The sequence below is a fragment of the Esox lucius genome, chromosome 13, assembly GCF_011004845.1.
Source record: "Esox lucius isolate fEsoLuc1 chromosome 13, fEsoLuc1.pri, whole genome shotgun sequence".
Taxonomy (NCBI): domain Eukaryota; kingdom Metazoa; phylum Chordata; class Actinopteri; order Esociformes; family Esocidae; genus Esox; species Esox lucius.
The window spans coordinates 11,593,607-11,621,320 of NC_047581.1; the positions used below are offsets into that span (position 1 = coordinate 11,593,607).

General features: G+C 42.6%; 3 protein-coding genes across 7 annotated transcripts; 1 reads left to right on the forward strand and 2 right to left on the reverse strand.

The window, feature by feature from the left end:
- Window positions 1–419: 419 nt before the first annotated feature.
- On the reverse strand, window positions 420–8,718 carry rnf165b (ring finger protein 165b). 5 transcript variants are annotated; one of them, XM_020052698.3, is made up of 9 exons: window positions 8,468–8,718; window positions 4,395–7,317; window positions 3,937–4,267; window positions 3,244–3,390; window positions 2,670–2,799; window positions 2,435–2,539; window positions 1,908–2,003; window positions 1,386–1,489; window positions 420–1,242 (listed from the first exon to the last, which is right to left on the reverse strand). In XM_020052698.3, the coding sequence occupies exons 3-9, from the start codon at window positions 4,158–4,160 to the stop codon at window positions 1,125–1,127; spliced, it is 924 nt and encodes a 307-aa protein (XP_019908257.1). In that variant the 5' UTR covers window positions 4,161–4,267; window positions 4,395–7,317; window positions 8,468–8,718; the 3' UTR covers window positions 420–1,124. The 5 variants fall into 5 exon arrangements, with proteins under 5 accessions (XP_019908257.1, XP_019908256.1, XP_010874404.1 ...); XM_020052697.3 differs by having other exon boundaries at window positions 3,937–7,317; XM_010876102.4 differs by lacking the exon at window positions 4,395–7,317 and having other exon boundaries at window positions 3,244–3,372; window positions 8,468–8,698.
- A 188-nt stretch (window positions 8,719–8,906) lies between these two features.
- LOC105014088 (ATP synthase subunit alpha, mitochondrial) lies at window positions 8,907–13,434 on the forward strand. Its single transcript, XM_010876099.4, has 11 exons — window positions 8,907–9,064; window positions 9,734–9,812; window positions 10,115–10,284; window positions 10,403–10,576; window positions 10,712–10,878; window positions 11,133–11,433; window positions 11,526–11,750; window positions 11,860–11,967; window positions 12,096–12,240; window positions 12,689–12,839; window positions 13,206–13,434. The coding sequence occupies exons 1-11, from the start codon at window positions 9,005–9,007 to the stop codon at window positions 13,282–13,284; spliced, it is 1,659 nt and encodes a 552-aa protein (XP_010874401.1). The 5' UTR covers window positions 8,907–9,004; the 3' UTR covers window positions 13,285–13,434.
- A 4,469-nt stretch (window positions 13,435–17,903) lies between these two features.
- LOC105014091 (phospholipid phosphatase 1-like) lies at window positions 17,904–26,181 on the reverse strand. The gene is made up of 7 exons (XM_010876104.4): window positions 25,963–26,181; window positions 25,655–25,818; window positions 21,025–21,176; window positions 20,604–20,887; window positions 19,904–19,961; window positions 18,832–19,008; window positions 17,904–18,677 (listed from the first exon to the last, which is right to left on the reverse strand). The coding sequence occupies exons 1-7, from the start codon at window positions 25,989–25,991 to the stop codon at window positions 18,555–18,557; spliced, it is 987 nt and encodes a 328-aa protein (XP_010874406.2). The 5' UTR covers window positions 25,992–26,181; the 3' UTR covers window positions 17,904–18,554.
- Window positions 26,182–27,714: the final 1,533 nt, after the last annotated feature.

Consider the following 27,714-nt stretch of genomic DNA (forward strand, 5'->3'; position numbering starts at 1 on the left):
CCAATAAGATTGTGCTATGGATGTGGCTCTGAGTAGAAGTTGCCCGTAGACACTATTCTAGAATCTGAAAGACCTAAGATCAGCATCTAGGTGCAACTTTGTCCTACTCCATGGATGAGTGTGAGGCGTACTCTTTATGGTTCACATGCAGGGAGACTGCAGACTTTCCACTGCTCCACAATCACAAGACAGCCCAAGCCTGCCATAGAGCATGCATACCTGGGGCCTCTTCTATGTTTGAGGCCTCACTACAGCACAATACAGACCACTGAAGCCATGCCTGTTTAGATCTCTAGCATCCACTAAGATGGCAAACATGTACTACACTGGAAACCCACGGTTTGCTTGGCATTTCTACCTAGCTAGCACTTCCCCCATTCCCTAAAGGCTGCCTGTACGACTATTAGGTGTATTTTACCCCCCCCCCCCCCCCCCCACACACATCTTATTTCTCAGCGGGATTTTTTCATTTTTTTTTTCTCTTGCTTGTACAACACTGTCACTCTCTTGTAAATAATGCCTATCAATTGCAAGACTACTACACTCCATAAGCGTTAGGCCACAGAAGCTCAATCCAAGAAACATCTGCTTGCTGATTTCATATCTCGTCATGTTTTGCACAGATATACGCTTTACAGAGCTCAGAGTTTGGGTTTCACCACAGGGAGGGAGGCCCCGTACACGTCAGCGGTAGAGAATAGGTCTATGTACAAAACCATACTAAACACACACATGCTGGAGGGTGTGATGGAGAATCTCTCCTTTGAGGGGGCGTATGGAGAAGCTAATGCTACTGTGCACAACCCAATTGAGACTCATCAAGCCCCGGCATATCTGTCCAAACATTCCACCATCCATTTGTTATCCATCCAATCTTCTATCCATCGACACATTCATCTATCCATCCATTTGCCTATCCATCCATTCATCCATCTCTTTCGTTTCGCCATTGTTTGAGCTGTGTGCTTTGTTGATCCCTCCCTCGTCCCTTCCCGTTCATTGTCTTCTTCGGCTGGCTCAGAAGGCAGGCTCATAAGTGATGCGAATGGGAAGGGGGACGTTTGGCAGAGCTCCCCCTAGGGATGCAGTGGGGTATTTCAGGACGGGGGCAGGGAGAAGAGGCATCAGCTGTCTGGGGTCAGCTGGGTCTCAATGTCCACCCTGCATATGGGGCATTTCCTACTGGTGGCCAGCCATTGATCCACACAGGCCTGATGGAAGAGATGCATGCAGGGTAATCGCCTGGGGGTGGAGGACAAAGGCGGAAGAGTGTTAATATGAATGGCCACTGATATACAGTCATCCACAAACTTTACACAGTTTTTTTGTTGGTGTCCATCATCCGATAACAGTAACACTGCTATTTGCACTTTGATTAGACCCACCTGACATCCTCTCCGTCCTCCAGCATTGATAGGCAGATGGTACACTTCTCATCTGTATCCAATTCTTCATCCTCCAGTCCTAGCTTCAGGTCCTGGGGTATCCGCTGGAAAATAATACAAATGCAGTTGTGTCCCCATACTATATTTGACATATATTACATATATACTAATAAACCCGGTTTTGAACCAATGTCCAAATAAACAATATACTTCAGAAGGCAATTTAAAATGACTTTCACAGACCATTAAAATTATATTAAAATCATACTAACTATTAGACTCTAGTCTAACGCAATCTCTAGTCTTAAACCGAGAACATTCCAGAGAACCATCTCACACTAACAAGTCAGTTTGGAATTGAAGGAGACAATATTCTTTCAAGAGATTTTCGTAGCTTACAATGAACTTAAACGAGACAGCAATGCTCACCTGTACCATTCAGTTCAATGGCACTAATTCCTTTTTCTCTACCAGGGTGTGTAAAAGTGTTGCTGACACAGCCTATGCGACCATTGTCCTCACCTTTTTGTATTTGTGAGGGAAGGTGAATCTTTCAATAGTGGTCTGGACAGCCCCTCGGTTTACATTGCCCAACCTGTCCTCCAGTTGTAGTAGCTCCTACAGGCAACCCATGGAGAAGGACTGTTAAACATCTGGAACAAGTAACTGTCTCCATTTAAAAAAAAAAAAATGCAGATTTTAGTGTTTTTTTAGGCCAAGACACTTTATGAATACTTTAGTAGTACAGTCCACAAAACAGAATATTTGGCTCTGATTTTAGTCTGATGAAACACATGAAGAAAGCAAAAGTAGCACAGAACCAGCAGAATAGAGAGGGAAAAATGGCACTAGGCTGTCCACATTATTAGTTACACAGAGAGAAGGAAGGGAGACGGACAGAGGGAGATGGCGGGGGAAAGGGGGGATGGAAAGAGAAGGCAGAGAGGGAGGGAGATGAAAGAGACAAAGGCAAAGAGAGCGAGAAAATGTGGATTGGTGTGTCAGTGTGATGGCGGTTGAGGGGATTTGAAGTTGTGACTGGGATGTACCTCGTAGCTCTCCCTGACAGCAGATGCATGGCGGGAGGGGTTCAGGCCCTGTAGGGCCAGCAGGTGTAACTGAGGATACGGGTAGTTCCTAATCTCATGGACAACCTGGGAAAACATACAGGGAGAGAGTAACCTGCAACAACTCATTTCTGAGAAGAACTCTTTGCATTTCATGGCGATGTTTATTGAAAATGGCATTTCAGTTCAGTGACTGAAAGCGTCGTGACGGTCTCACCACTTGGGCAGAGGCATTGTTCCTGGGGAAGTGATGCATCCTGGGAGAGGTCAGGTAGTGTTGATAGTGCTGGGGCAGTGGGCGGATGTGGTACTGGTGGGGGGGCATCCCCGCGTCCACACTCAGGTCCCTGGCCAGCCACACAGGACCAGGGGCGAGAAGAGACAGTTAAATACATTCACACACCCATTTAACCTCAGTATCGACTGTCGTTGGATGACCAAGCCTGGTGTGAGGTGACTGATTTAAAATTAAGCCAATCCATAGTCACAGTGAATGAGCCCAATGGTTGAGGCCACAGTTCAGGATTTGAGTTATGCACTACTACACAGTCAGATGAACTTGTGAAAAAATATTTAATGTATCAGCATCCAGTATAAAGGAAGTTAAAGGTAGTCTCACCAGCCAATGCTAATGGCAGTTAGCAACCGCGTTTAGAAGGCAAATTCCTCCAGACTGTACACATAGACATCAAAAATGGCATTCAGAAGCTCATCTGACTCTAATTTCCTAGACTATTCCCTCAACTACATAGCGACATTGTTGTATGGTTGCAAGCGGTTGTGTCATGTACCAGTCGGTGCCTTCGGCCAGGTAGCGAGGCTGCTGGGCCACTGGCTGGGGGTTGACGTGGAGGGCAGGAGCGAAGTCGTATCCCGGCCTCAGTCTGTGGGGCTGGTGGGGCATCCTCTCTGGGGTGCGTCTGCTGATAAGAAAACAACTGAAAAAGATATCTGCACATGTCATATTCCATGCAATCCACCGAAACCATGTGCATGTTGTGAATGTTGACCTGCTCCAGTTTCCCTTTTGTCACATTTAACCTGTTAACTATTTGTTTACTGTAATTTTGTTCTTTATTGTTCCTCAAGCTAAGGAAGACCAACAGCAACACATATTCCCATCACGCCTAACTCCTTGATGTTTGCAGTGGTGTCTAACAATAAAAAACAGTTCTATACTCCATGAAACAAACGGTTTCCCCTTCACTTCACTGTACTTTAGTAATACTTGCATAGATTTACAACAGTTTTTTCAACTTTCACAGGAGGACATCTTTAAAATCAAATTTGAGGCATGAAAACACATGCCAAGGTTCAACTACCGGTAGGAGTGAACTACCGCTTTGCCCTTTAACCTGCAGTATATATATTACTTTCTTACAGGTGACTCTTTACAGATTTCCCTCATACAAACCCTGGCATTTTTAAAGCATATGGAGACTAGTTTGGTTAACCAGCAGGCCTAAGAAACCACGTGCCCGTACCTGGAAGGTGGTATGATGCGGCGGTGTTGGGCCTCTAGTATCTGCTGCTGGAGGAGGTATTGCTGGTGTAAGGCCTGAGGTAGGAAAGGGGGTGCCGAGAGCTCCTGGAACTGGGGCGCATGGGGGAGGGTGTTCAGGGGCGGGTGGAGCTGGGGAGGATGCTGGTGGCCGGGGGGAGACAGGTGGGGGCTCATGCCAGACTGGGGCTGACCTGGGTGAGGCATGGGGAAGTCAATGGGCAGCGGGGCCTGCGGGCCTAGCTGGAAGTGCCGGCAAGAGGTAGCATGGCTATGATGCTGCTGTGGCTGTGGCTGCCGGTTAAAGTGGGACCCTGCGGAAACAATGACAGCGTGTCAGACACCCGAGAGGGAAAGGCTGCGTTAGAATTGATTGTGTACGAGACATGGAGTGTAAAGGTGTTGCTTTAGGATGATCTTTACAAAAGCCCTAACTCTTACCTATGGTGAAACTTACGTCGGGGGATAAGGAGGTATGTTGAAGTGACACTCAGTCCAGCACGGAAAATTGTAATTTTCCCAAACCTGAATGGTCTTTTATGACACCGTGTCACAATAGCCCTCTGGTTGAATTCTCACCTCTGGGCATCTGACTCTTCGGCAATGGGCGCGCCTTGGACCGCGCATTTACATTGTGTATTCAAAGCTCTTAACCAAGTAGGCTAGTTTCACAATCTGTACTGTGTCTGAATGACCTTTACTATCTTTTGCAGAAGTCCACAATTGCTGCAAGAATTATTTTACTAATTCTAAACCTTGAAATTCTCATTGATCCACAGAAGGTAAGAAGACAATAAATATCTGTTCTAAAGATGTTTGACTTCTAATGACTAAAATAATGTATTCATTATAATCAAAGAATTTATCAGTGATGACATTTTGTTAAGTCCTTTCTTTTAGATTTGTTTTACCTGCTGAAGTGAGTAAGAGCAGATTTTGTTAAATACCAATACCAGGGATATGGCTGTTTATCAATTTCTAGTCAACAGCTAAGCAAAAATGTATAGGCAAATGTTTAAAACCTACTACGCATTTGTCCATCGCAAACCAGAAATGTGTATTGACTGGCATACCCCATATGCCTGAATCTCTCTCATTCTCTCACTCAGACAAACAGTGCAAACCAAAGCTTTCCCACATGTAGATTTCTTGGTTCAGGGGAAATAGCTTGAATACATTGCATGCCAGCTCTGTACTTTTTTTCCTTCTTCCTAACCACAGCTTTTTGGCAGCTAAACAGGTTGCTGTTGAGTCTATAGAAGGAGATTCAAGCCCAATCACTCATATACTGGCTAGATGTTAATACTACCGAACTCGTGGACTGAATATTTAAAAGGAAATAACAATGTGAATAAGAATGGCAGTCTTCTTACATGAAGGCATATGCTACATTGTAAACTTAATGGCAAAATGACAACATATTACATTTGAAAGAATAGTTCACAGTCTGTGGTTTTCTATGGTGTGGAAAAGTAGTGTAAACTCAAGCAGCAAGAGAAGAAAAAGAACTTCAAACCAACACTATCCACTGAGCTTTATGCAGAATATTGTGCGAGAGACATATGGATAGGCCTTTGTCAATGTCACCTACTGTAGTTAGGCTATTTTCTTACAAGAAAAACATTGGCGGAAAAGTGAATGACAAATTTTGATGAAAACGGATGAAACCCTTACAATTGATAAATAGGCAATGTCTACATTCCATTTGGATCATTGAGTTAGAGTAGACTTGAAGGTGCAGTGTTAAAACATCTTGGAAAATAGTAAAGGTTCTGTAACCTTGACAACTTTCAGGAGCATTTGTGGTGCTAGGTTTTGACCAGTCACGAATAAAGAGCCATACTAGAGTACATTTTGATCCAATGCTTAGGATCAACAGTGACACTGCACTTTCAATTGTCTCTGTGGTACAATCACCATGAATGACAGGGCATAGACTCATTCAGGCCTTGTGATGAGAAAAGGCCAGGAAATCGTCTATCTTTGTCACAGCGGGAGAGGAGGTGGGTGGGGTGGAGGGGCAGGTGGGGACCAGGGGAAGGGGTAAAGACAATAAATGGAAATCAGCAAGAAGCACACTGAAGGTTAGGAAAAATACTATATTCTTTATTGAAAAATATTAGTATATATGTGGAATTTGTGTTTTTGTAATAATAATATAAATACCATGCAACAAAAATTAACAACATCGACTGAAGGCAAGGCCCACCATGCTCCATGTAGGGTTAAAAAGAACAAAAGCAGCATCCAATGAGCAGACGTGGTTGGCTACAGCACAGTACAGTAAAGCAGGATACATCTTTACTAAAGATTACATTGGAATTTACTATTCAATGTATAAAAATTAAAAATAAAAAAAATCATATGAATCATAACGTGACCATGCATTGAAAGTACCAGAACAAAGGGTAGAGACCACAACCAAATAATGTTATTACTCCACTAGGATTTACTGTAGCAGTGCAGGAAATAGGCATCCCTGTGAAATGGATAGCATTTTGGCTTTTTGTTAGTGGGTAGGATCATTAGGGAATGATGAACCACCAGTGAAAGTGTATCTGCTAATTATAGCATTACAATTTGTTTTTTGGCTTCTGTGAGCGGAAGGCCAGGTACTTCAGTGTGTTTCATAGATTACATTTTTTTAAAGAACAAAGGGGTTACACAAATGGAGACGGTTATGACAGACTGTTTGGAAGAGGTGCAGTGTACCAGAATTAATGCATTGTGATGAGCAGGCCATTTTTAAAATACCTTACATGACCACATTGGTGAAAATCTCAATGGTGTATGATCAAATTCCATAAAAATATAAATGTCAAGGTTTTGCACTATTTCATGGAAGAATGCTGATAGGAGCATTAGAAAACCATTTCATACACATTTGTGGAATGCATCTTCCATGGAGAAAATATGGAAATTAGCCAAATTCTGGTGTTCTGTAAAGCAGTGTAGAAATCGAACCCATGCAAAATGTATCCACTTAACAGGAATTTACAGCATGTTGTCTATCAAGACTGAATGGGAGATACACAATGACATTCATTTGATTATCTACAAGAGCTAAAAATGGGTTAACTCTACAGCAACGTGACAGACAAAGACAAGTTACAGCCTATAGGTGTTAGCTATTTTTTTAGTTTCTCAAATACTCTATGGGTGAATTATACATTCCTGTGGGTTTTTAAAAATACCAATGTTGTCTTCTGATGGAAAGAGGAAATGAAGAAGGGATTCACAATACAGCTAAATGCAGAGAACAGGCAGAGGCCACGCCACACAGCAGCAGATGATCATTAGCTACACAATCAATGGGGGGACGACAAAGATCTGATAAATGCAGAATGTAGAGCCAGCCTCGATACTATGAAACAGGAAATAAGAACAGAAATAAAAGCACAATGTGAAATCATTAATGCCACTGTATGACGTTAATACGCTAGACTGTAGTCCTAAATGGTTTGTGCAATGGTATGTTTGGGTACTAAAGCAATGGAAAATAACTCACTACAGTAGTACGTGGGGTAAAAAAATAATAATAATCACCTGGTGGAAATACGGTAGCTAGCTAGCGAAAGCTTGTTTTTTTTAGTTAGGGGGAAAAAACCCTCGCCACCTACATATATAGGACGGTTATGAAGATGTGCTTGGAATTTAAAATAAACCAATTAAACCTATTTTGGTCTATTAGTCGCTATACATCTAGCTACAATTGTATCCTTAATTGAATTGGACACCAGGCCCTCTAGGCAAGCAGCGGAGATGATCTTCAAATGACATCATCCTGCGATTAAATAGGTTCTCGCTATAAGCTAACCTGCAGATACCGTGCTAGCTAGCACGTTGCACACAGCTCTCGTTAGATAACTAACCTTCAACCAAGTTTAAACATGTCTCACTTACTACTCTACATTGCCTGACCTTACATCGCTATCATTTATGGTGTGTTTAGGTATTTCCGAAAACGGAGATGACTAACTATAATATATACAAAATAGCGAAACGTTTAGCACACTCTCGTCGATCAACGCTTAATCACGCCATCTAAACATAGCTGTAGCTAGCTAGTTGGCTGAGATACAACAACTAGCCAGCTTGCTACATGTTTGTCTGGGAAAATATTTTTTAGTTAACCAGCTAGCTATCTACAGTAAATACGACCAGAATAACAAACGTGTGTTATGGTCTAGGATTTTCTTTTTAATAAAATACATTCGTTAGATAAAGTGAAATGAATAATTTAACCATAGTACCTAATAAATTGTACAGCAAATATGTTGTTCACGTATGTTTTTTTTTAGAAAGGAATTGAACAGCTGTTTGGTAACGTTAGCCAGCTAAGCGCTGTTCAACAACAACGTTGTCGTTAACTCTACTAGCTAATGTAGCTAGTTAGCTGGCTAATATTGGAATGGATTTTAAAGACTTTCAGCCGCGTTAGCGAGCCGTTCCAGTGGTATTAAAATGAACAAGGCTCATGTAGCTAATTGTTAAAAATAAATAAATATAAATACCTCTACTTCTTACTGAACCAAATACCGGAAGAACCAGATATCCGACATGCACTAAAACCATCCTTGGATCCTTATCTTGCCGCTGGGTTTTTGAGAGACAAATAGCCCATGCGGATGATCCGTCCCAATCTTCTACATTCGCGGATCTAAGGTTTGCTAGCTACCACTGGTAGTAGGAGGCTGCTGCTTCGTTGACAAAGCGTCAATGGCTAGCTCAGTGTTTTCTGAAGGTTTAAGAAATGTTAAGTACCACAAACCGCCACTGGGTTGTGCGAAAAAGCTGTGTATATTTTTCTAGTTGATCGATACATAGGGGGCGCCGATGCACCACAAATAGCAACTGGGAAGGAACCTCCAGAAATGTACTCCAGTGCAGTAGGTGGCAGTAATGTTTTTATATGACAGGCTGTCAGCACGGGATAGTTAAAAAGAAGAAGAACTGGTTATTTTGCGGCCATTCTCGTTACTTTAGGGCACCCTCCAAGTACAGCTAGCTGGTCTTTGCAGGTGGAGGACAAGTAACATTCGTAATTAGAGATGTTATCCGTGAGAGTTGCAGCGGCTCTGGCCAGAAGCCTCCCAAGACGGGCTGGATTTGTGAGTATTGCAATGATTTGTGTGTGAGAGAATATGTTCTATTGCGCAATTAAACATTTCAATGTGAATGCTGTATCTGTGTGAAGGGTACAGGCCGCCACCTTCACGCGCCCATGTTAAAGACGACGCATGCCACTCGACATACTTACTGTCTGGATGTTTGTTTGAGAACGTTACGTTTTGTTGTCTTTACACATCGAGCATAAGACACTTAGTTTGCCCTTCTTAATTCGCTTATGCGCACTTGAACTTCACTGCGGTTCCATGAAATGGCTCTGCTAGCTAGCAAGTTTAGCATGCTATTTGCTAGGTTGCCAGCTAGCAATGCTCTGAAGGTCAGGATCCCATACCTACGAAATGTTATCCCTTGAGCCCACACTAAGACCCACTGACAATATATTAAGGTATTCTGTCGAACTCTATGGTTTTGCAAGTAACCGTCTTTTAGAATTGGTAACCTAATCTAGATGGTAGGTTTTCCTTATACCCACTGTCAAAGGATAAAGGACAACCAAACTTGCGAGCTAACATCTGTACTTACGCTAACGGCGTATTTCATGTTTTGACTCCACTTTGTAGTTTTTCTAATACATTTTTAGATGCATTTGCATCATTTGAATTACATTTGTCTTGGACAAACTAATGATTTAATTCATTCATTCATTCCAGGTTTCTAAAAATGTTGCAGCTGCCTGCGTAGGTGTTAATCACCTCCACACACACAGACCATGTCTCGCTGCGAAGACTGGTGTGTATAGAAGGAATGGAGGGGCTCAATGACTTGACTTTTTTAAGAAATGACCTTTAGTTCTTGACATCTATTAGATCAGACCTCATTGTTCTTATGGAGTATTTCAGAATTTAGACATGTGAAAACAAATGCTTAATTTTAGTTTTTGCTCAGAATCAATGTCTGCTGAATGACTCAAATGTAAATGTATACACAACATTTTATTCCTCTGTAGCTATAATATACTAACAGAAACTGACAGATGTTGACGTTTAAATGGTTATAGCCCCTTTTAATGAGCTGCCCCGCACAACCCCCAGGTACAGCTGAGGTGTCCTCTATCTTGGAGGAGAAGATCCTGGGGGCTGACACCAGTGCAGATTTGGAAGAGACCGGCCGTGTGTTGTCCATCGGTGACGGTATCGCTAGAGTGTACGGTCTCAGGAATGTTCAGGCTGAGGAGATGGTGGAGTTCTCCTCTGGGCTCAAGGTGAAGATTCTGGCTCAATTTACAGTTTCTGAACCCTTATTACATTTGAGTGTCTGCCGTTCTGTCTAACGACCATTGTCAATGAACGTGTTTAAAATAAATGTCATGTCTTTTCAAGGGCATGTCTCTGAACTTGGAGCCTGACAATGTCGGTGTGGTGGTGTTTGGTAATGACAAACTGATCAAAGAGGGGGACATTGTGAAAAGGACCGGCGCCATCGTGGACGTGCCGGTGGGCGAGGAGCTGCTGGGCCGTGTGGTGGACGCTCTGGGAAATGCTATCGACGGGAAGGTAGGGCAGGATTTGTGGAAGCTAAGCTAAAAAGCTAGTGTATAAAGGTCTGATACAGCGCTAACAGGGTTGTCCCTACAGCCGTAGCATATCAGGTCTGATCATGTCAGTAACCCTATTCTGTCTACTCCTTAGGGTCCTCTGGGGTCCAGCATCCGTAGGCGTGTGGGTCTGAAGGCCCCTGGCATCATCCCCCGGATCTCTGTGAAGGAGCCCATGCAGACTGGCATCAAGGCCGTGGACAGCCTGGTTCCCATTGGCCGTGGCCAGCGTGAGCTGATCATCGGTGACAGGCAGACTGGGTAAATGCTGTCAAAAAAATATGCTTTTAGGGGACGATAAATCATGCATGTGCTTGTGGTCTGTGTTAACTAGATTAAGATTTGGCGCTTTAAAACTAGGTAGTTGCAAACCTTGTATTCAGTATTTGCCTAATTTATTAGCAGTGGGATGAGTCATCTTTGCATACAGTCGCTCTTATTAATCTGATGCCCTTGACATTCCAGAACACAGATGTAAAACACAAGAGAAATTAAGTTCCTCTTTCCCATAACAGGAAAACCGCTATCGCAATTGACACAATCATCAACCAGAGGCGTTTCAACGAAGGCAAAGATGAGAAGAAGAAGCTCTACTGCATCTATGTGGCCATCGGCCAGAAGAGGTCCACAGTGGCCCAGCTTGTGAAGAGGCTGACCGACGCTGACGCCATGAAGTACACCATCGTGGTGTCCGCCACGGCCTCCGACGCCGCTCCTCTGCAGTACCTGGCCCCCTACTCCGGTTGCTCCATGGGGGAGTTCTTCAGGGACAATGGCAAGCATGGCCTCATCATCTACGATGACTTGTCCAAGCAGGTGACCTTTCAGGGCCAGGGGTGGAGTCTTCAGCGACATTACTTTGCAGATTTTTAACCGATTTCTCATTCTCTCTCGGCCCCCCTCCACAGGCCGTGGCCTACCGTCAGATGTCCCTGCTCCTGCGTCGTCCACCTGGTCGCGAGGCCTACCCCGGCGATGTGTTCTACCTGCACTCCCGTCTGCTTGAGAGGGCCGCCAAGATGCATGACAACTTCGGGGGCGGCTCCCTGACTGCTCTGCCTGTTATCGAGACCCAGGCTGGAGATGTGTCCGCCTACATCCCCACTAACGTTATCTCCATCACTGACGGACAGGTGGGCGGGGCTCAAACAGAATATGTCGAGGCAGCGGCTCTCCCTTTACCTCGCCTCCAGTTATTGTGAAATGTAATCCCTCCAATGATGTGCCCGCTCTCTCCTGCAGATTTTCTTGGAGACAGAGTTGTTCTACAAGGGTATCCGCCCAGCCATCAACGTGGGTCTGTCTGTGTCCAGAGTCGGATCTGCCGCCCAGACCAAAGCCATGAAACAGGTATGCCCTGGGGCTCTAAAGAGATGTGCATGAGATAAATGTCTTTGTAATCTAGTTCACCGCTGCCCTTTAAACAATTTTACTTACACAATGTCTCCTGTCTATTCATCGATTGTGGTCCTGTGTAGGTGGCCGGGACCATGAAGCTGGAGCTGGCCCAGTACCGTGAGGTGGCTGCCTTCGCCCAGTTTGGCTCTGACCTGGACGCTGCCACCCAGCAGCTGTTGAACAGAGGAGTCCGTCTCACTGAGCTGCTCAAGCAGGGACAGTACTGTGAGTGACACTACCAAACGGATCAACTCACTCAACACACTTTTTGGATGGGGCTCCTGTTCTGATTAATCCCTACACTCTGTAGACTGGTGTCCTAGCAGTGTTTCTCAACCCTGCTCCTGGGCACCCCCCCACCCTGCATGTTTTAGATCTTTCTGCCCGAACATAACTGATGTAGTTCATCAAGGACTTGATAATTAGCTGATCATTTGAAACGAGTGTGATGGAGCAGGAAGAGATATAAAACATGCCGGGCTGCGGGGGTGCCCAGGAGCTGTGTTGAGAAACACTGTCCTAGAGCAACATTTCTTGCTTCCCTGACTAGAGAAAAATAGTCCACGTGAAGTGGGGACATTAAATCCGGACATGGCTTAAATAATATGGGTTTTCTCTGAGTCCGGTCCCTTAGTTTTCTCTCTTAAACGATTTTTACTTGACCCCCGGCCAGGCCCTATGGCTATTGAGGAGCAGGTGACCGTCATCTACGCCGGTGTCAGAGGTCACTTGGACAAGATGGACCCTTCCAAGATCACCCGCTTTGAGAAGGCCTTCCTCGGACATGTCCTCAGCCAGCACCAGGACCTGCTCACCACCATCAGGTAGGTCCCACGTCTCTCTGCACTGTCATTGTCGAGGTATCAGTCAACCAGAGTTTGAAATTGGGGATGCACCTAATAAAATTCTTGGCCAGTAGCTGAGTCTTCTAAGACAATTTGTCCATGGTGATATTGGTCGTTTCGGTACCTATGTGCCCTGGCAAAAAAGGAATACACATGTGGCATCTGAAGCTTCTAATTTCCGCAAATTCAATCATACGCTAATAACAAAATGCTTAAACCCTGTAAATACAAACTTTACTCTTATGATTATGATCAGTCATAAATAATGGGCCATTATGGGCAATGAGTGATATGGTGCATCCCTAGGGTGTTTTCTAGAGAGGTTTTGATATACCTTTTTTTCAGGACTGATGGCATGATCTCCCCAACGTCTGATGCTAAACTGAAGGAGATCGTGTTGAACTTCTTGTCAAGCTTTGAGTAATGGATGGAGCAGCTCCTGAGCCTTCGGTGTGATTACTGTCTCTGTCCCATTGTCCTAATATTATATGTATGTGAAATGGTGAAACACTGAAGGCCAAAATCTCGATGTACAGATTTCTCCTAAGAAGAAATAAAATTTTACAACCCTCAGCGCTGTGGTCAAACATGCCTGTTCTTGGTAGGTTGTGTAGGTCCAGCAGATGTTGAAGGGTGTACAAAATATCACTGTTCTATTGGAGTAACAAGTTGCCCACATGGCCATCATACAGTGGGGAGAACAAGTATTTGATACGCTGCAGGTTTTGCCACTTACAAAGCATGTATACACTCACCTAAAGGATTATTAGGAACACCTGTTCAATTTCTCATTAATGCAATTATCTAATCAACCAATCACATGGCAGTTGCTTCAATGCATTTAGGGGTGTGGTCCTGGTCAAGACAATCTCCTGAACTGTTAGTGCCAGACGGGCCGGTCTGAGTATTTCACAATCTGCTCAGTTACTGGGATTTTCACGCACAACCATTTCTAGGGTTTACAAAGAATGGTGTGAAAAGGGAAAAACATCCAGTATGCAGCAGTCCTGTGGGCGAAAATGCCTTGTTGATGCTAGAGGTCAGAGGAGAATGGGCCGACTGATTCAAGCTGATAGAAGAGCAACTTTGACTGAAATAACCTCTTGTTACAACTGAGGTATGCAGCAAAGCATTTGTGAAGCCACAACACGCACAACCTTGAGGCGGATGGGCTACAACAGCAGAAGACCCCACCGGGTACCACTCATCTCCACTACAAATAGGAAAAAGAGGCTACAATTTGCACGAGCTCACCAAAATTGGACAGTTGAAGACTGGAAGAATGTTGCCTGGTCTGATGAGTCTTGATTTCTGTTGAGACGTTCAGATGGTAGAATTCAGAATTCCGAGTCAGAATTTGGCGTAATGGTGTGGGGGATGTTTTCTTGCCACACTAGGCCCCTTAGTGCCAATTGGGCATCGTTTAAATGCCACGGCCTACCTGAGCATTGTTTCTGACCATGTCCATCCCTTTATGACCACCATATACCCATCCTCTGATGGCTACTTCCAGCAGGATAATGCACCATGTCACAAAGCTTGAATCATTTCAAATTGGTTTCTTGAACATGACAATGAGTTCACTGTACTGAAATGGCCCCCACAGTCACCAGATCTCAACCCAATAGAGCATCTTTGGGATGTGGTGGAACGGGAGCTTCGTGCCCTGGATGTGCATCCCACAGATCTCCATCAACTGCAAGATGCTATCCTATCAATATGGGCCAACATTTCAAAAGAATGCTTTCGGCACCTTGTTGAATCAATGCCACGTATAATTAAGGCAGTTCAGAAGGCGAAAGGGGGTCAAACACAGTATTAGTATGGTGTTCCTAATAATCCTTTAGGTGACATACATACATACATACATCTTCCGCTTCTTCCGGGGGGCCGGGTCGCGGGGGCAGCAGTCTAAGCAGGGATGCCCAGACTTCCCTCTCCCCAGACACTTCCTCCTGCTCTTCCGGGGGGACACCGAGGCGTTCCCAGGCCAGCCGGGAGACATAGTCCCTCCAGCGTGTCCTAGGTCTTCCCCGGGGTCTCCTCCCTGGAAGACCCAGCCACGACCCATCTTCAATGGTTTTACTGAGGGAAGGAGGTTGTTGGCCAAGATCTCGCGATACACCCATCCATCCTCCCCTCCATATGGTGCAGTCGTCCTGTCCCCTTTGCAGAAAAGCATCCCCAAAGAATGATGTTTCCATGCTTCACAATTGGGATGGTGTTCTTGGGGCTGTACTCATCCTTCTTCCTCCAAACACGACGAGTGGAGTTTAGACCAAAAAGCAATTTTTTCTTATTAGACCACATGACCGTCTCCCATTCCTCCTCTGGATCATCCAGATGGTCATTGGCAAACTTCAGACGGGTCTGGACATGCACTGGTTTGAGCAGGGGTCCTTGCCTGCGCTGAAGGACTTTAATCCATGACGGCATTGTGTGTTACTAATGGTTTTCTTTGAGACTGTGGTCCCAGCTCTCTTCAGGTCATTGACCAGGTCCTGCCATGTAGTTCTGGGCTGATCCCTCACCTTCCTCATGATCATTGATGCCCCACGAGGTGAGATCTTGCATGGAGTCTCAGACCGAGGGAGATTGACCGTCATCTTGAACTTCCATTTTCTAATAATTGCACCAACAGTTGTTGCCTTCTCACCAAGCTGCTTGCCTATTGTCCTGTAGCCCATCCCAGCCTTGTGCAGGTCTACAATTTTATCCCTGATGTCCTTACACAGCTCTCTGGTCTGGGCCATTGTGGAGAGGTTGGAGTCTGTTTGATTGAGTGTGTGGACAGGTGTCTTTTATACAGGTAACAAGTTCAAACAGGTGCAGTTAATACAGGTAATGAGTGGAGAACAGGAGGGCTTCTTAAAGAAAAACTAACAGGTCAGTGAGAGCCGGAATTCTTACTGGTTGGTAGGTGATCAAATACTTACAATGTGATTTTCTGGATTTTTGTTTTAGATTCCGTCTCTCACAGCTGAAGTGTACCTATGATAAAAATGACATTTTATCAAATACTTGTTCTCCCCACTGCATAATCAAACTGTCCTAAACCTCAATGGTTTCACATTGAAGTTGGTGATTTCATGATATGGATTAAAAAAGCAGCATAACCATAAAGCATTTAAAATATTAAAATGTATAATATATTTAGAAGCCTAATGGGGCAAATGTGTTTAGTTCCGGTCTTTCAGGAATTTTGAACACTTCACTAGAACCGCAATGTTGTGTGACAATGTTGAGTGTTTGATATGGAAATAAAGTTATCCACATTGGCTGCAAAACCATTGCCATGTTCTTCATGACTCAGAGGTCTAACGTGTGTGGACATACTGTTTAATCTCAATCACACATCAGTATTTACACTCTAGGTGTCTGCAAGTGGTTTTGAAAATTAGTGTGATATTTACTAAATTTGTAATACAATGAAATTGTACTCACATGAAATAACTTTATTATTTTCTTTTATCGTCAAACTATTTCTCCATAGACTTGCCTGCAATCCTACTAACCTCCAGCAGATGGGGTACGTGGTTTGAATTCATGTAGAGCAGCCAAATCTTAAACTATGTATAACAGTTGCACTACTGCAGTGTTATAAAGAAGTGTATTGGCATTTTTTTCAAAAGATGCCTTCGAACAATTGTATTGGGCAGTGCTTTACCATCATTGCTTGAAAAAAACATTGCCTATTTGCCTGGCCAGAGAGAGAGCAGCATGTGACAGCCTGAAGGGGGACCATTGTTTGGGGCTGAATGGTCTCGTTCCTAGCCGTGTGGATCACTGTAAAGCTGTGTTCATCAGTAAGTGGGAAGGTGATAATTACCAGTAATGAGAGTTGGGTGCTGATGTTTTGAAACTTCAATGTACTTTGGTTGTGGGATGTTAAAAGTATTGAAAGTATTAGCATATGTTTACACAACTTCACTAAAGATATCAGATTACTTTAATATTTATGCCAAATAACTAATGATGCCTGTGTTGATGGTAGGAAGCCATAGTGGCAGAACAAACCCTGTGATGGAGAACGTTGTTAGATTAAATTAATTGATGTTCTTTTCACTTTTTTTAAACCTGGTAAATATGATTCAGAACAACCATTTTCAACATTGACCTTGGAGCATCTAAGGTTAAGGGTCTTGCTCAGGGACAGAACTGCAGCTTTTCACCCTCTCCAGCTCTGGGATATAATTGGTTACTTGGTCATCGCAACGTGGACACTAATAGTACAAATACATTATTTTGTATTTTCTCCTAACAAGTCGAGTCAGAGGGTCAACAGTTTTTTAACTCCTGGCCCTTGCGTTGTATTTTTAAGTCAAGGAGAGGTCAGAGTAGATCTCTGCAAGAGAATCCCGTCAACCTTAATTAAACATGACATTGAGATTTACTCTCTTGGATTCAAAGCGAACCGTAGCAGGGGATCAGGCTGGCATCCAGTCCATGCTATTCACTGAGTGCTCTCTGAGGGTTGTGTAGATCATAGTAATAGTAGTAACTCATTTCTTAAGCAGCTGATTTTTCCCAAACCAAACTAATGCTGGCTAGCAAATAAAGCACTGTCAGCAGTAGTTATTTATAGGACTATGGTTTGCAGGTACGTAATGACATGTTTCATATGAATGTGATTTTATTGCATATCAGCATGTCCAAAGTTTCTTGCGAGGCCCCACCCCACACAGCTCAGAGTGAGAAAGAACATATTTCCAGACTTGTGGTGAGTGCGCCTCTACATTTGTGTGCATTGTGGCTCTACAGATCCATTAGAAAAAGGATTGTGATCCTTTAGGATCCCTTCAGGATTATGGTGTTCACGCTCCACCCAAGCCATCTTAACCCCTGGATACCACACAACTCAGAGGTGGCAATCTCAGTTCACAGAGGGCCAAGTCTGCTGTTTTTAGTGTTTTTCCTTCCTATTTGTGTCCAGTTGAGATCTAGACAACATGTGACAGATTGTACATTCTGGTTAAATAAATTACAAAAGCAGCCTACCCAAGCTATTTGACAGGGATGGGTTTGGCCTTTTTAAACAGGTAGTTTCTTTCTGATCATCTTTATTCATGTCAAAATAGGTAGCATTTTGTTCTTTTTCATAGCTCAGAACACAGATACAGTTTTCACAACAGTACAAAAAAAAAAATCAGCATGCATTCAGTAAAAAAAGTTACTTTTTATATTTGCCACCATGATTTCCTCTCTGACAGACATTCATAAAAAGTTGGCAGGCAGCTTTGAACAAGTATCAGCAACAATCTGGCATAAGAATTATTAAAAATATGTACAGCACTGAGTACACCATTTCAGAGTTCAGTAAGTCGCCATTTTTGTTTTGGGATAGGGTATTCCATTCACATCTGTAAATACTTGCTAAGCTTCTCACATGTACGCTCATTACTCACTCATTTAAAACAAAAGCCTAACCCATGGCAAGCTCCAACGCAACGTAATTGCCCACATAACCCAGGACTTTAATCTATGGACCATTAGCTCAACACACCCAACCAAAGAAGACACTTTACTCACCTGAGTTAAAGCAAATTTACATCACCATGACAGCCAATGCCTCGCAACAACATGTTCAAATAAATATCCGTATTCCGACACAGTGGCTGGGAGCTAGCCATCGTTGGCTTAGCATTCCACCACCGCGCCTGATCTGCTACAGCATGTCCTTCTGAAGCCGTTGCTTCAGTCTGTGCTTCCATAGTGATTCCCATTAGAAGGGTTGTCCTGTAGACTGGTGTGGGATATCTCCTCTTCCATCTCTTCTGGCTCAACAGATTTCTTAAAGAAGTCAGACACACAGAACACCTGTGTCGTGAGAGGAAGGGAGTTATTATACAATGGAGACAAATGGAGAAAACCGCTTAGACTAATACAACCATGAGATTGATGTAGTCTCTGTTTGCTTTTACGTAGTCTTCACATGGGGGGGGGGGGGGGGGGTCTAAATCTCTCAACCCACCGTGAGTGTTGCAACTATTGCCCCCTGCAAGAGGCCAGTCAGTACATCACTCCAATGGTGTTTGTAGTCTGAGACACGTGACAGCCCCACATAGACTGACGCTGCGATCAGGAAGAACTGGATGGTGGGTCTGAGGAGTCTGGCCCACTCTGTCTGCAGTCTTGCCTGAATGTACAGCTAGAAGGCGGAAAACGAAGGAGAAGCTATCAGCATCATGAAGCGGAGCTCCTGCTTAGTGACAATGAAGTGAATACAACTATTGTAGTATGCCTATGTAACACCGAGCACATGTTCTGAGGCCTGTATTATAGATCGGGTTAAGAGGTCAATGGAACTTAACCAAAACAGGGAATGCCAATAAAAAGCATGCAGGATAGATACCTTGAGAGAAAGATTAGCCTACATTTAGGTTCTTTTTAGGTGTATTTCACACTATGTTGGATAAGATCAACCCCAATATTAAGTATGTTCCTCTAAGCAACCAACTGCAGAACCTAAGAAGCATTTTGACGACCACTACTGCTTTTTTTATGCTAGCTATGCAACCAGCTCAGCATTTATTTCTTTTGGACCTGTTTTTCTTCTTAACTTGTGTTCCGTTATCTATTATATCATTTTAAAAACCTTAAAAAAACTTCTACATAGCAGAAAGACTGTATTAATATATACATATATATACACTCTGTAATATATAAAAATCAGACTAGAGTGACTGAATTGTTGGCCAGTTACTAAAATGAAATAACGGATTAGAAAAACATCAGTTAGATCAGATGTTTTACAGAAGCATTCTTCTTTTTATTCTCTTGGTATGTTCTGTTTTCCTCTTTACAACTTCTATACACCTTTTTTATAACCTTATTATGACGTCTACTAACCTTATTATGACGTCTACTAACCTTATTATGACCTCTACTAACCTTATTACGACCTCTACTAACCTTATTACGACCTCTACTAACCTTATTACGACCTCTACTATTTTACTATCCTTAGTAAGAATTCTAACCTAACCCTATTATGACCTCTACATATTAGGACCTCTATGTACCATGACATCTACTATACTTACTGACAGGAACAGCATGCAGTACATAGAGAAAGATGCGTGACCAGAAAAAAAGGAGAGTCTGTAAAAGAACAGAAATAAGAGATTAGGTGAAGCTGGATGCTCTGCTTTGAAAACTTCCCCTGAACATCCATTTCCATGTTAAGTAAAGCAGCAATCCCTTCTCTTGGCATGTAAACAATGATGCATTATATAGCCTTGACTGATAGTGGCCAGTGTATTGAATCCACCTCACAGCCTTCTTGCACTTATATTTTAGATATTAAGTTATTAATATTAATATTCATTGTTGCATTATATTATAAAATTTAATTAAAGCATTTCCCATGCCATATAATTATTTTGGTTATAATCCCCACTACTACATTTGTCCTTGACATATTCAATTAGAATATTATTCATTCCTATGGAGGACTGCTTTCACAAGGAGAGACCAGGGGCTTGAATGGCCAACACATAGAATCAGGTTAATACCGTCTTTTTGAAGGTATTCCGTTTTTCTACATATTGTTGCTATTGCTTTGTCATTAGGGGATATTGTTTTTCAAATGGATGGCAAAACATTTTAATAAATTACTGACTACATCTATAACACAACAAAATGTGGAGAAAGTGAAAGGGTCTGAATATTTCCCAAAGGCACAGTATTGGATATAAGCCAGGCTTTTAGATCTTTGAGTAGTCCTTGGAACGCCAATTGTACCTGGCCTCATCAACCATGGTCTTGTCCCCTGTACAGGTGAAGTGCTCAATGTAGCTTTCAGACTTGCAGTTGATCTGCTCCCACACAGGCTTGCACACAGCCAGGAAATGGGGCCGCAGACGGCCAATCGAGTACTTTGCAATGTCTGTCAGAGATTGGCTAGCAGCAGCCCCGAACACAAAGCTGCCCACAGCTTTATAGATGCGTGCCACGTAGTTAGTCCCCAAGGACGATTTGGTCTTGACACGAGTCAAATAGACACCAAGACACTCACCTCCGACTACCTGTAAAGCAAGAAAAGATTACCAGAGGTTCTCAGTGAATATACTGAGTCATATAAGTGTAGTTTAAACACAAACTTTCAAAACAATCACTTGATATTTCGATGACATTTTGAAAAGAGCAAGATGTGATGACTTACCACAATTAGTATTAAAGGGATCATAACACCCCCAAGTAACTGATAGGATATGGTGTCCTCTTTGAGGGGGTATCTGATTGATTCATCGTTACAGAAGAAACCTCTTTTAAAGGGGTTATGCTGAGGCGTGAGAACTGCAAATGGAAGTCCAACTGGAGAGAGACAGAGAAACACTAGAGATATTCAGCATTGTTTCGTTGTTCGAACTTGCTTTTGTAAAACATGCTGTAGTGGTTCTGATGTAATTCTCAAGAACATGTAGACAGAAAGTTAAAAAAACTTGATACAAACCCAATATTCAAATAAGGGATGCCTGTTCCTGCTTTCACTTGATTTGTTTATACTGTACCATTCCCTCGCAGCCACTGAATACACCAAATAGGGACACCATAAGTGGCAAAAAAGGGAACAGCTATTTTCTAAAATGTATCTTTCTCATATTCACTCTCCACAACATCAGGCGTGTAACAAGAGACATATAGGAAACAGTCAGTAGGCCTCATTTCACACCATCACTATCAGGAAGATCTGGAAAAAGCTGCAGGGGCTGGTAGTAGATGTGGGCCAGTGAAAGACTGAGTCTCAAGAGTGTGTCAGGAGTGTAGTGGAGCACTATTCCACTGATAGGACATTATATAAAAAGCTACTGCGCCACCTGTAAGCCTGCTATCAGGGCACTGTTTATACACCCAAGGAAAGATTTTGATATGGTTAACTGTGACATGCACATGACAAAACTATCCATTTACATTTCTCTCCTGGTGCCATAAATCAGTCAATGTAAATCAATGTAATCTTAAAGGGTGAACCAGGGTGAACAATGAGATGTCGCCCACTCTCCGCTATGATGTGGGCATGCCCCAAGGGTCAGTAGCTAATCGGCTTTCTGTCTGTACTGGCAGAAGTTCAAATGTAGGCAACCAATACAGTGATTTATATGCAATCAAAGAATAAAGTGCAAACTCACTGCAGGAATGGTCTAATCTGAGAAGTGACTTAGTGACTCATGTTTACACATCAATGTGAGGGGAAAAAACACAGCCTGCCTGTTCTTTACATGGAGGGCAATGGATAATACTCAGCATGACGTCTGTGTGTCATGGGAGAAGCTCCAAGTGGCTTCTGATTTTAAGTACCTCAGCGTCGTACCTGACCCATAAACATCTGAAAGGAGTAAGCCAAGTGACAGGCTATGTACTTTGTAATAGTCAACATCTCCCTTTTAGTATTTCAGTCAAATAGAAAATGAATGGCAGCAGATCCAAAAGGTCTTACATGAGGGGTGACTGTATGGTTTCCTAAGGAAAAGCACGTACAGAAAGACAGAGACGCACGCTGTGCTTTCACATGTACAGTAACCTAAAGGCATGGCTGAAGGACAATCAGGTGTGTAAAACAAACTCAGGTGATGAACTGTGTATAGCAACTTTCTGTGTTGTCTGTTTGGTGTGCTGACATGATCGATTTTCAGTATTTTGTCTCTCGGTCTGTGTCTCTTTCTGTCTGTCTGTCTCATTCCATCTCTGTATCTATCTTGGTTTTTGTATGTCTATCTGTCAAGTTTCTTTTTACTCAGCTGCTCATGGACTAGGTTGAGAATTTTTTGCCATGTTCCAGCAAAAGAAATACTAACCCTATTATTCATGTGGGATGAGGATGGGCTATTGTCCTTTACCTGCATATCCTGACCTTATTTTTTGTCTCACAATAAAGTGCCTTACCCAGTTATTTTCAGGACAACCACTGGAAAATGAATACTGAAATAGTTTTTGACAACTGAATGAAGTTTGCCATTGGTCCCAGGAACCAAATGACACTACTCCAGGTTAACAGACAATAAGCCATAGGGGGAACTGACTAAAATCTATTATAATATTTGTAACGAGCAATACCCACTGTTTGTGCCAAGCATATATGCAATGTGTTAAACAACCATTTGAATAACATCGTTCACCTGTTTGATTATCATATCAGACCTATCAGTAAGATCACTGCCGCCGGCACCCGCTCAGCGATACCGAGGGGAAGATTTGCCCAGCTCACTGTTTGAACAAGCTGAACTGCAGGTAGGAGTGGAGCACAGCCTAAAACAACATAAGTCCGTGTTCACAACTGCTAAGGCTAGCATCTCCTCCATTTTCAGCAGAATTGGTCGCTATTTCATGACATATTCTAGGGTGCCAAGGCGTCATTGGGACAGATAAAGTGTGGGTGTATTTTATCTGACATAATATAAAAGCAATGTGAGGGCAGGACAATTGTTGAGGTCTAGTAATTTAAAATTGCATGTTCATCATTGCAAAATCAATTTACAAAGCATGAACATAGCCTACGAGGCAGAACTGGCATTAACAAAACATGTAGTATCTAGACATGACCAGAGAGGTAGAGAGAGACTGTACAATGGTCATTGGCTCATGGTTTAGGAGACTCGCAGCACAGGGCATTTTACCTGGAATTCATCTCAGACAAAACCTCTGGAGGTGGCAGTTCACTTCAGGAGAAGACCCCCCACCACCACCCCACCTCACCCCTCTTAAGACTGACTTAGTTCAGCTGAATAATTCAGATTCTTGGGGACCATCTCTCACAATCTCAGGTGGGAGAACAACACATATCACATCAACCACCAATCGTAGAGTCTACCTACACCTCCTCCCTCACCATCTGGTTTGGTTCTGGGTCTGCCAGCTACAGGGATAAACTGCATTGCGTCGGATGGGCCAAAATAAAGGGTCACCAGCTGCCAACGGTCCTCCATTGAGGTCCTACATGACTGGCGATTGGAAACGTGCAGACAAAATCATTATTAACTGAATGGTCTGCCACTACAGTCTAATTTAATTTCCTCTCCAGATACCGCTTCCTGTCTCTTAAAGGCTTAAAGACCTCGGTCTTGAATAATTTATTAGTAAAAAAGCAGAATGCTACATAACCCATTATTCCAAATTCACAATGTTAATCTTCATCAGCTTCAAATTTAAACAAAGTTTGCGTTAATCAAACAGAGTTTGTTGTTTCTTAAGAACTCTACAGTTGCACAAACTTCCTCTCTTCACATCTTTGGTAACTTAATTTGCTTTTGGCTCAGTTTACAAGACCAGCAATTGTTCTAAGTGCCTAAAAAAAAGGTTTGTCTATCCTAATCCTAGCCAGTAAGGCACATTCAACCCCTGTCGGCAGATTCCAGAGTTTAACTGGAGCCACAGGCCTGTCCTATTGTGGACAGAACACCATGAGCCTTCCATTGTTTAACATTCTGACTGCTTCTAACGCATAACAAGAGTGGGGGAAATCTAGTGGGAAAAAATCCTGAACAGAACATTGCTCCTGTTTTGAAAGTGCTACAATACCTTTTCTACAAGTTTTATATAGGCACAGAATTAAGATCAAATTTGAGGGGTCAAATCTGAAGGGTCAAATATCAAAGGGAGGGGTTAATCTTCATTCGCAAGGTTTTGAGGTTTGGATTATTTTTTGTGTAAATTAAGATTGAGTAAGACTTTGTGATACAGGCAAACCTCTTAAAACAAGAATATGGTCTTTCAGATTGTCTCTTGACCACTTATCCTACTGATAATGTCATTACCATACTCTGGTAAAATGAAGTAACTGTTTCAACTCAACACAGATAACATCCATGTCAGCATGCTTCCTCATCACAGATGGGGAAACAGTGCGTGAAAAAACATGTAATGTGCCTGGCTTTGTTTATCTTGGAAGCAACGGCCCTGTGAGGGGGAAGTGGAAAGGATGTAGGGCCACGCACTGGCAAATCTAGACATGCCTTCATAACACTCCACCCCATTCAGCTATTATTACAACGCTCCGGAAACACCACAATACACACCTTCAACACAAATGTCAAATCTGCTCTCCTCAATTGCTACGGAAATCACACAATCCCAAACAAAGTATCAATGGCCTGTGGAAGAATATGAAGGCCATCAGCAATATAATCTAGAGGAAATGGAGGTCGATATAGAAAGCTATAGCAAATATAACAGAACAATCTATGTACTATAACCCACAAAGAAAACAGGGAATGCCATTAGACAACTGGACATCACCACTGTTCAATAACTGAGTAAATCAAACCTGACCTCTGTGACATATAATTCATGACAACATGCCAGTGCTGGCGTTATGGCACTGAAGAAGTTACTATGGAACCAGGAGGCTATTGAAATTAACACAAACCCTGTGGGCCTTAATAATCTATAATACATAAATTATACTATTTAGTACTGAAGCTTACTGTTATCAACTGGTCAAGACATGGGCCCTAGTTATTCTACTGTAATAAACTACTGGGTTGTATACAGTGTTAATGATCACATCAGTAAATATCTAGTGGGTAGACAGTGAATTGGGTCTTCAGTGAAAAAGATTCATTAATTCACAGACTTACACTGGTAGATAACAGTAAACGCTGCATTAATATATACAGAATGTAACATACATACCATGGTAATAAAGAGATGGCTTCGCTCACTAATACCTAAACATACTTTTAACAGGAATAGTGCTTAGGCTGTAGCCTAGGCTAGTGGAGAATAACTTCTCACAAGAACGCCAGTTGTAGGTCTTAACACTGTTAAAACATCAGCATAGTAATTAGGTTACATACCAAGTATAAGGCAAGTTATGTCGAGAAGGACGAGAAGGATTCCCCAAGTGTCAAACATGATGAGTCTCTGGACTTTGTTCTTTGACAAATCCTCCTGAGCTGCTTTCGTCTGTCGGCTTTCTTTCGGCGAGATGAGAGACTGCCTATTTTCCAAACTTGACTCGCTATTTGTTCAAATCAATTTAAAAAACACAAAAGCGGTCAATATTGTAGTCTTACTAAGCCCCAAAAAAGTAAACTATTAGAAATCAGGGGACTGCTGTGCCGTCTACCATATTAACACACTCACGATGTTTAAATTTCCTCACCCTTCAGAATCGGAATTACCCAACTTCATAATCAAACGAATTCCTCAGCAATATAGACTCAAACCTTCCGTATGACCGTACCGCACAAAGGTCCCCGGTTGTGATAATTATAGGGAGGTGGGCTCAGGTGAAGAGCCTATCGTGTGCATTCTAGGGAGATACGACAGCCGTCGCACGATGCTGGACTCGCTCCACCTCCTCCCAGCTTTCGAAGTTCTTTTAGTATTAAGATCCGCAAAATTGTTCACACCACCATTTTTAAATCTAGGCGGGGCCATTTCGTCAGTTTCCTCTTCCCCACAAATGGGGTACCCATTTAAAACGTAAGGGACACTATTTATTGCACTGACCGACTACAATAAAACCAGCCAATTAGATGTCTCGCTTTGAATAAATGTATATGTGGACTGGAGAAATAAACGGTCTGGAGTAGCACCATCTCGATTAAAATAATGGCGGGGAATCTTTGAGTTCGATATCTCGGTTTAAGGATTGTCCCTGCTAAATTGAGGTTAGGCCACTGCGGCTATAATTGGAAACTCCGTGGCTAGATCGGTGCCAGCGAACAATGGAAAGGCTTCAGAGAGTTTGTTTTTCTAAATAAATATTTGAATACACGACATACCCGTAAGGCATCATAAGCTTTTTCATTTAGTTTACTCTAATTGCTTTGATGTGTCTTTCTAGACGGATAAACAGAGGTAACAACGTTTTTTCCCAGATGATCCTGATATAATTGTTTTTTTCATGCAATTTTGGGGGTCTTGATCATAGATCCATACGTCCATCTAGGAAACATACCCTCAGAACAAGAAACATGACACACAAACCCACGTTTGTTTTTCTAGGCTACTAGTGGGGACTAGAAAACCAGAAATCCATGTTCCTTATCCCCTAATCCTAACCCTAACATAACCCTGATCTAAATAACCTAGCCTTACTGCTTAAACTGAACCTAGCCCATACGCTTAATCCTAAACCAGAAAGTTACCACTATTCTAATATTATGCCCTGTGATACATTTTACCCAAAATCCAACACTTAAGCCAGAAATCAATAGATTCCTAGTGGGGACCAGCAAAACAGTCAGGTTTTTCTATTTTCTGGGTACTTCTGAGCCCCACCTTTACTATCCACACGTTTGACTGTCAGTTTTGCCACACAAGACCAGAATGACCTTCAAATATTGACCTACCTGCAATTGTTCATCTACTCCAAAATCATGAAATGCTATCATGATGCTGAGTGGAATCAGCTGAACTACCTTATCCCTGTAACTAGATTGTGGGCGGTTGTTGAGTTGATGAATTAATTGGGTCCTGGTAAGCTCCTCTTGATTTGTGGCTAGTAAACATAATTTTATCTACAACCCAGTTTCCAAAAAAGTTGGGACGCTGCATAAATTCCAAATAAAAACAGAATGCAAAGATTTGCACATCATTTATCACTATTTAATTGAAAATAGTACAAAGACAATATGTTTTTGGAAAAATACATGCCCATTTGGAATTTGATGCCATCAACACGTTTCAAAAAAGTTTGGACAGGGGCATCTTTATCACTGTATTGCATCACCTCTTTTTTTAACAACACTGTAAGAGTTTGGGAACTGAGGAGACCAGTTGCTGTAGTTTTGAAAGTGACATGTTGTCACATTCTTGCTTGATACAGGATTGTAGCTGCTCAACGGTTTTGGGTCTTCTTTGCCGTATTTGTCATTTCATAATGCGCCAAATGTTGTCAATAGGGGAA

Coding starts and splice junctions, on each gene's coding strand:
- rnf165b (XM_010876100.4), bottom strand. CDS start 8,528: ATGGTTTTAGTGCATGTCGGATATCTGGTTCTTCCGGTATTTGGTTCA. Junction 2,800..3,243: donor CTGGCCGAAGGCACCGACTG/GTACATGACACA, acceptor GTGGCTGGCCAG/GGACCTGAGTGTGGACGCGG. Junction 1,243..1,385: donor GAGGACGGAGAGGATGTCAG/GTGGGTCTAATC, acceptor CTCCACCCCCAG/GCGATTACCCTGCATGCATC.
- LOC105014088 (XM_010876099.4), top strand. CDS start 9,005: ATGTTATCCGTGAGAGTTGCAGCGGCTCTGGCCAGAAGCCTCCCAAGA. Junction 11,751..11,859: donor TCTCCATCACTGACGGACAG/GTGGGCGGGGCT, acceptor TCTCTCCTGCAG/ATTTTCTTGGAGACAGAGTT. Junction 12,840..13,205: donor GACCTGCTCACCACCATCAG/GTAGGTCCCACG, acceptor CCTTTTTTTCAG/GACTGATGGCATGATCTCCC.
- LOC105014091 (XM_010876104.4), bottom strand. CDS start 25,991: ATGAAGTTGGGTAATTCCGATTCTGAAGG. Junction 25,819..25,962: donor GGTAATTCCGATTCTGAAGG/GTGAGGAAATTT, acceptor TTGAACAAATAG/CGAGTCAAGTTTGGAAAATA. Junction 19,009..19,903: donor ACTGCATGCTGTTCCTGTCA/GTAAGTATAGTA, acceptor TCCGCCTTCTAG/CTGTACATTCAGGCAAGACT.